This window comes from Chiloscyllium plagiosum, unplaced genomic scaffold, assembly GCF_004010195.1.
Source record: "Chiloscyllium plagiosum isolate BGI_BamShark_2017 unplaced genomic scaffold, ASM401019v2 scaf_9585, whole genome shotgun sequence".
Lineage (NCBI taxonomy): Eukaryota > Metazoa > Chordata > Chondrichthyes > Orectolobiformes > Hemiscylliidae > Chiloscyllium > Chiloscyllium plagiosum.
In genome coordinates this window covers 11,671-19,347 of record NW_025213242.1, presented here as the reverse complement: position 1 = coordinate 19,347, position 7,677 = coordinate 11,671, and the positions used below count along the sequence as shown (strand labels likewise).

Here is a 7,677-nt window from a genome sequence, read left to right as displayed (position 1 = left end):
GATTCAGTGACGGTAACGCCATTGAACGTCAAGGGGGCGATGGTTAGATTCTCTCTCAATGGGGAGGGGGGTGTCAGTGACGGTAACGCCATTGAACGTCAAGGGGACGATGGTTAGATTCTCTCTCAATGGGGAGGGGGGTGTCAGTGACGGTAACGCCATTGAACGTCAAGGGGACGATGGTTAGATTCTCTCTCAATGGGGAGGGGGGTGTCAGTGACGGTAACGCCATTGAACGTCAAGGGGACGATGGTTAGATTCTCTCTCAATGGGAACCCCCAGGATGTTGATAGTGGGGGGAGGGGGGATTCAGTGACGGTAACACCATTGAACGTCGGAGTGGTGGGGAATGATGGTTTAGTCCTCTCTGGTGGAAGCTGAGATGTCCCCGCGCCTCTGACCAGTTCTTGCACAGTCGGGACTGGCTGTCAAGTGATCGAATTCAACTGTTGGATTTCTCTGCCCCCTCAGGAGCCCCAGCCACTCATCCCCGCGCAAACATCGGAGAGTCCGCAGTTCCTCCGCTTCCCGGCGTTCCTCTTCCTCCCGGAGTTCCTCGCCGCCACGAAGCAGGTGAGTCTCTCCTCTCTCTCCCTCCCCCCTCCCAGGTGCTGGATGGAGCGCCCCCAGCTGGGAACGGGGCCTCGCGGGCGTGTCCCTAACCTGGCCGGTGGTCTCTGCTGGTCAGGGTAACCTCCCAACAATGTCAGGGTAAGGTGGTGGTGGTGGTGGTTCCTGAAGGGGGTCCCTGAGCTGCTGCGTTGTGTGAGAGAGAGAGAGGAGGGTGGACTCCCGAAAGCAGGCTTGAGGGAGTTCAGGCGGCCGTCCGCAGCAGCAGCCTCAGAGAGCAGCGATCACTCCCGTGTGCTCCCGATCAGGACGTTTGACCGATCATGCGTGGCTGGAGTCTGAGGGGGGGGGGGCCTGTGAGACCCAGGAAAGGCCGGGCAGGTTACCCCTTAACCTGGAGCTGACTCCATTCTAGGGAGAGCCGCTTGCACGGTCGGTGTGGGATTGAGCTAGGTGGGACTGGGGGGGGTAAGTGGGAACGAGCCCAGTCAGAAGGGTGGTCATCCGGTAACGGGAAGTAGAAAGGCAGCGAGTGAGCTGCGCGAGCGGGGGAAAAGGCAAAGCTGAGGGGCACGCAGCCTGAATTGGACAGTAAATGGCAAAGCCTCCCCGAGGGGCGTTGACAGACAGGGCGATCTGGATGAACAGGCCCACCGCTCCCTGGAAGCGGCAGCGCGGTCGTGCTCCACGCTCTCCTTCCCTTGGCGAGAGCGTCGAACAACCAGCGCTGGCGAATTACCTCCCAGCTGTGCCCACGTTTAGCCGGGCCCACGTTGGGAATGTTGCGCGCAGTTCCGGCCGCCACGCAGGCGCTTTGGAGAGGGTGCTGCCGAAGTCCGCCCAGGGGCGTGGCCAGGTCACACCAACTCGTATCGTTTCCACCGGAAAGAGACGGAGGCTGTGGGAGTGCGAGCTGATCGAGAAATGACGACGAGCCCAGACAGTGGGGGGAGCCTGAATGTTCATGGTATTTAGAACACCTTGGGCCCGAGATGGTTCCACGGGTTGGCGCAACGATCTGAAGCCCGTCTAACCTACACCATTTCGTTTTCATCCATACGTCTATCCATTAAATGCCCTGAAAGTCCGCGATCACCTTCTGTGGCAGGCAGGGCGTTCCTCGCCCCGACTGCTCTCTTGAGTAAAGAACCCACCTGTGACATCTGTCCTACATCTGTCAGCCCTCAGTTTAAAGCTACGTCCCCTCCTGCGAGCCATCACCATCTGAGGAAAGTTTATCGCGGATTGGGACGTGGGAAGCCAAGGGCATATTTCCGAGTTTGCGAACGATGCAGAGTTCACGCGGGTGTTTTGTGTGGAAGATGTCGAGGGGACTTTGGACAGCGTCTGACCAGGAACACTGCAAGTGAGAGAGGGGTTCGTCCACCTCGGTCAGCGAAAGGGATTCTCGGGGGTGGGGGGGCGTTTCTGAAACGGTAAGCGGTCGGAGGGACCCAAAGATCTTCGCCGATAAGTCACGGACGGCTAACACGCAGGGGCAGCCAGTTAGACACCTTGAGAACGTTCCATCACAGCCCAGCCTTGGGCCTTGCACGTACGGGCTGTTAGAAGGTGAGTCCCTACCAAAGGATTCCAATCCCATGGCGTTCTCTTGCAGCCAAAACATCGACGCGGTTGGTCCGAGTCAGAGTCTGGTCGCTTGTGACTCCTCAGAACGTTAATGGCAAGGGATTCAGCAGTGGTGAATCCCATTCAAACGCCAAGAGCTGATGTTTGGATTCTCTCTCTCTCTCTCTCTCTCTCCTTTCTCCTCGGAGGTGGTTATTACCTGGCACTTGTAAGGCACCTATGCTCCTTGCTGCTGCTCCTACTGGTGCTGGACTGTGCAATCCCCAGATCTGACCTTATGATGGAGGAGCGGTCACTAATGAAACACTGAAGGTGACTGGCCTGAGGTGACATTCTGAAACTGACTCCACCAACCACGATTTGTGCTACGTCCGAGTCCCCCCCGATTCCCACTGATTTGACTCCGAGTGGCACACGGAGCTTAATTTAGATCAATGCAAGATGCAGCATTTGGGAAAGGCAAATTAGGGCAGGGTTTAGTGGGAAGGGCCTGGGGAGTGTTGCTGAACAAAGAGACCTTGGAGTGCAGGTTCATAGCTCCTTGAGAGTGGAGTCGCAGGTAGATAGGACAGTGAAGGCAGCGTTTGGGGTGTGTTTGCCTTTATTGGTCAGTGCGTTGAGTATCAGAGCTGGGAGGTCATGTTGCAGCTGTGCAAGACATCGTCTGGAATACTGCGTTCAATTCTGGTCTCCCTGCTATAGGAAGGATGTTGTCAAACTTGAAAGGGTTCAGAAAAGGCATACAAGGATGTTGGGAGGGTTTGAGCTACAGGGAGAGGCTGGGGCTGTTTTCCCTGGAGCTTCGGAGGCTGAGGGGGGACCTTACAGAGGTTTACAAAATCATGAGGGGGAACTGACGAGGTCTTTTCCCAGGTGGTGGGGGAGTCTAGAACTAGAGGGGCATAGGTTTAGGGTGAGAGGAGAAAGATTTAAAAGAGACCTGAGGGGCAACTTTTTCACCCAGAGGTGGTACGTGGATGGAACGAGCTGCCAGAGGATGTGGAGGAGGCTGGGACAATGACAACATTGAAAAGGCCTCTGGATGGACATATGAATAGGAAGGGTTTGGAAAGATATGGGTCAAATTCTGGTAAATGCGAGATGAATTTTGGATATCTGGTTTGCAGGGGCGAGTTGGACGGAAGGGTTTGTGTGTGTATGACTCTGAGGAGGACTCGTCACAGGAGAGTTTGAGCACACACAGGCTGACGTCTTCCTCCATTTGCACAGGAGCTTGGTAGGACTGCACTTGGAGCTTCATGTCCACTTCCAGTCTCCTTGATCTCAGGAAAGATATATATATCATTGTTATGGAGGGAGTGCAGTGACAGTTCACCAGCCTTATCCCAGAGTTGGCGGGACCGTCCCATTGGACAGTGAACAGGAAAGCCCGGGCTTCTATTCACTGGAGGATTGAACACTGAGAAAAAAGTGCAAAATATTTCAAAAACCAGGGGTGTCCAAAAACCAGGGGCCACGGGTTGAAAGACCAGGGGGTGGGTTTATGTTCGGCTCAATGGTTGGTGGGGATGAAAGAGAGAGAGTGTGTGTTCGTGTAACAGGGCCCTGTGTCCCAGCCCTGACTGTGTGTGTGTGTGTGTGTGTGTGTGTGTGTGTAACTGGGCCCTGTGTCCCAGCCCTGACTGTGTGTGTGTGTGTGTGTAACTGGGCCCTGTGGTCCCCATCCTGACTGTGTCTGTGTGTAACTGGGCCCTGTGTCCCAGCCCTGACTGTGTGTGTAACAGGGCCCTGTGTCCCAGCCTGTGTGTGTGTGTAACAGGGCCCTGTGTCCCAGCCTGTGTGTGCGCGCGCGTGCAGGCCTGTGCCTCAATACTGTGTTACGATCTCCTCACTCTCCCTTTATTCTGCCCCCCCTTCCCCTTGGCAGGTCGAGGAGTCCGCGGACGGTCCCCAAAGCCCCCCCAGCGCCTTCCCGGGGCAGCCCCTCGTCTAGGGCGGATGGGGAAGGTCGGCCAGTGGAGGGGCCAGCTGGGGACTCCTCTCCCCCTCGCGGGCGGCACGCGGGCACTCCAGACAAGGCCAGCGGGGTGACCAGGAGCGGCAGCGGGAACTCTGGGCACGGACCAGCCAAGAGCAAGAGGGAGGTGAGTGCGTCAGGGCTGGGGGAGGAGGTGGGGTCACTGACTCTTGGCATCTCCCCACACCCGCCCCACCTCTGGGTCTTGTCCATCTCAAGAAGATCACCTCCCACTCTTCCAAACTCCCGACAGTTAGAGAGCCCACTGCCTGGTCCTGACCTTAAGCTCCCCCCGCCAAACGTGGCTGCCCACTTGCAGGAGTCAAACCTCCTCCGATTCCGAGTTCCCGTCCCCACCCTCCCTCCCAGGGATGGCTGGGACTCACTCCGCGTGTGCCGCCTCTCCAAGATCCCTCTGCACCGCCCTTCTGAAGTGGTGGGGTGGGTGGTGGTGAGTAGGCAGCTGAATGGGTGGGAGCTGGGATAAGTGTTGGTCGCCTGGTGTCCTCACTCCTGTTTCCCTGTGTGTGTGTCTCTCTCTCTCTCTCTCTCTCCCCCCCACCCCCTGCAGGGCTCCACTGACCAATCGCCAGTCCTCAAGTCCAGACAACAGGCAGCAGTGTCACCCCCTCCGGCCAGGGAGGACGGTGGGGGGGACTCGGCGCGTAGCCCCCTCCTCCCGGCCCTCCGCTCCAGGAGGGCTGACGGAAGAGGGACTCAGAAGAGAGGGCCGGAGCCCGCTGGGCGCAGCCTGACCCCGAGGCGTGAGAGGTCGTCGTCACGGAGGAGCCCCTCTACCCCCAGGCACCGGAGGTCGCGCAGGAAGAGCGAGTCGCCCGGCCACGCCGTCTCATCATCCTCTTCATCACGGCAGACCAGGGCGTCACCAAGGAGGAGCCCGTCGTCACGGCGCCAGAGGTCATCTCCAAGGAGGAGCGCATCGCCGAGGAAGAGCGTGACGCCAAAGCGCCAGAGGTCGTCACCAAGGCGCCAGAGGTCATCACCGAGGAAGAGTTCATCACCATGGCGCCAGAGGTCGTTGCTGAGGAAGAGTTCATCACCAAGGCGCCAGAGGCCATCGCCGAGGAAGAGTTCATCACCAAGGCGCCAGAGGTCATCGCCGAGGAAGAGTTTATCACCAAGGCGGCAGAGGTCATCACCGAGGAAGAGTTTATCACCAAGGCGCCAGAGGTCATCGCCGAGGAAGAGTTTATCACGTTTATCACCAAGGCGCCAGAGGTCATCGCCGAGGAAGAGTTTATCACCAAGGCGCCAGAGGTCGTCAACAAGGAAGAGTTCGTCAATAAGGAAGAGTTCATCACCAAGGCGCCAGAGGTCGTCAACAAGGAAGAGTTCATCACCAAGGCGCCAGAGGTCGTCGTCGAGGAGGAGTGTGACACCAAGGCGCCAACGGTCACCACCAGGGAGAACTGTGTCACCAAAGCGCCAGAGGTCATTGCCGAGGAAGAGTTTGTCACCAAGGCGCCAAAGGTCATTGCCGAGGAGGAGTGCGTCACCAAAGCACCAGAGGTCATCACCGAGGAAGAGTTCATCACCAAGCAGCATATCACCAAGGCACCAGGGATCTCTGAGGCGGAGTGTGTCGCCACGGCACCGGAGGACGTCGCCAAGGTGCCAGAGGTCATCGCTGAGGAGCAGTGTGTCACCAAGGCGCCAGAGGTCGTCGCCGAGGAGGAGTGTGTCACCAAGGCGCCAGAGGTCATCGCTGAGGAGCAGTGTGTCACCAAGGCGCCAGAGGTCGTCGCCGAGGAGGAGTGTGTCACCAAGGCGCCAGAGGTCATCGCTGAGGAGGAGTGTGTCACCAAGGCGCCAGAGGTCGTCGCCGAGGAGGAGTGTGTCGCCAAGGCGCCAGAGGTCGTCGCCGAGGAGGAGTGTGTCGCCAAGGCGCCAGAGGTCGTCACCGAGGAGGAGTGTGTCACCAATGCGCCAGAGGTCGTCGCCGAGGAGGAGTGTGTCACCGAGGAGGAGTGTGTCGCCAAGGAGCAGTGTGTCACCAAGATGTGAGAGGTCATCACCAGTGTCGACTAAACCATTGCTAATGCGGAATGTGTCGCCAGGGCATGAGAGGACATCACCGAGGAGCAGTGTGTCACCTCGGCACCAGAGTGCATCGCCGAGGACAGAGAGGTCATCGCGAACTCAGAGCATGTCTCCGAGACGCCAAAAGTCATCGCCGAGGAGGGAGGGGTCGTTGCCAAGGGAGACCAGAGCTTCACCAAGGTGTCAGAGGTCACTGCCAGAGGGGCCCTGCTCCCCGTCGATGCCACCCAGGCACAGCAAGAGTCCAGTGGCTGAGGAAGGGAAGGACGGCCCTCTGCAAGCTGGGGCCCAGCAGGAGCTGCAGCCCAGGGTGACCCCACCACCCGGAGACAGGCAGCAGGAGGAGCCAGCAAGGGAGGGGCCTCTGCCTCTGGGACAGGGGGACGAGGACGGCCCTGCCTGTGTCCCCCGTCTCACTTCGCGCTCTCCATCTCCTCCTCCCCCTCCACCTCCTCCTCCCGCAGCAGCAGCCGGCGGCTCATGCTCCCGCTCGCTCTCTCCTCCCGGCAGCAGGGACCAGGAGGCCGGGAACAGGCTGCGGTCTCCCCGAAAAAGCCAGGCCAGCCCCTCGCCCAGCAGCTCCAGCTCCTCGGACTCCGAGAGTAGCCACTCACCATCTCCCCCTCCCAGGCAGCGGGAAGCCCGAAAGGACCGGTGAGTCAGGGCACCGAGCGGGACGGGGGAGGGGGGAGGGGTCGTTCACCAGGACGGACGGGGTGGGTGGGGTGCGGAGGCGTTGGTTACACCGCGGTGACTTGGATTTTCATCCGTCTCTCCCTCCCTGCCTGTCCCCTCCCCGTCCCCCAGCAGCCCTGCTTTGAAGCGCAGGTCCCACCGCCGTCACTCCTCCTCTGAGCCGGTCCGTTGGGTCTCTCGGTCCCCTTCCCGGCGGGGCGCCCCGAGCCGAGGGCGTTCCCGACACAGCCGCAGCCGGAGAGCCCCGGGACATCGTCGGCACCGAGACAGGGGCCAAACGTCCAGCAGCCGGTCAGACAGCTCCTCGTCCAGATCCCGCTCTGCTCACAGAAGGAAGCAGGAAGCCAAGAAAAGGAGCCCTCCACCTTCCAGACGGTGAGGAACCTTCCCCCCTCTCTCTCTCAGGGAGATATCTGTACACTGACTGGTGTCTCTCAGTCCCCTCTCTCTCTCTCAGGGAGATATCTGTACACTGACTGGTGTCTCTCAGTCCCCCCTCTATCTCTCAGGGAGATATCTGTACACTGACTGGTGTCTCTCAGTCCCCCCTCTATCTCTCAGGGAGATATCTGTACACTGACTGGTGTCTCTCAGTCCCCCCTCTATCTCTCAGGGAGATATCTGTACACTGACTGGTGTCTCTCAGTCCCCCCTCTATCTCTCAGGGAGATATCTGTACACTGACTGGTGTCTCTCAGTCCCCCCTCTATCTCTCAGGGAGATATCTGTACACTGACTGGTGTCTCTCAGTCCACTCCCTCTCTCTCAGGGAGACATCTGTA

The 7,677-nt window shown here is 59.2% G+C and overlaps 1 protein-coding gene across 1 annotated transcript in view; it reads left to right on the top strand.

Moving 5' to 3' along the window:
* LOC122547581 (serine/arginine repetitive matrix protein 2-like) overlaps positions 1-7,677 on the top strand; it is a 20,099-nt gene that overhangs the window by 6,471 nt on the left and 5,951 nt on the right. Inside the window, exons 7-11 of the mRNA XM_043686189.1 lie at positions 472-573; positions 4,049-4,265; positions 4,710-5,320; positions 5,369-6,853; positions 7,007-7,270. Of these exons, the coding sequence (XP_043542124.1) occupies positions 472-573; positions 4,049-4,265; positions 4,710-5,320; positions 5,369-6,853; positions 7,007-7,270 (2,679 nt within the window). The remainder of the gene's footprint in view (positions 1-471; positions 574-4,048; positions 4,266-4,709; positions 5,321-5,368; positions 6,854-7,006; positions 7,271-7,677) is intronic.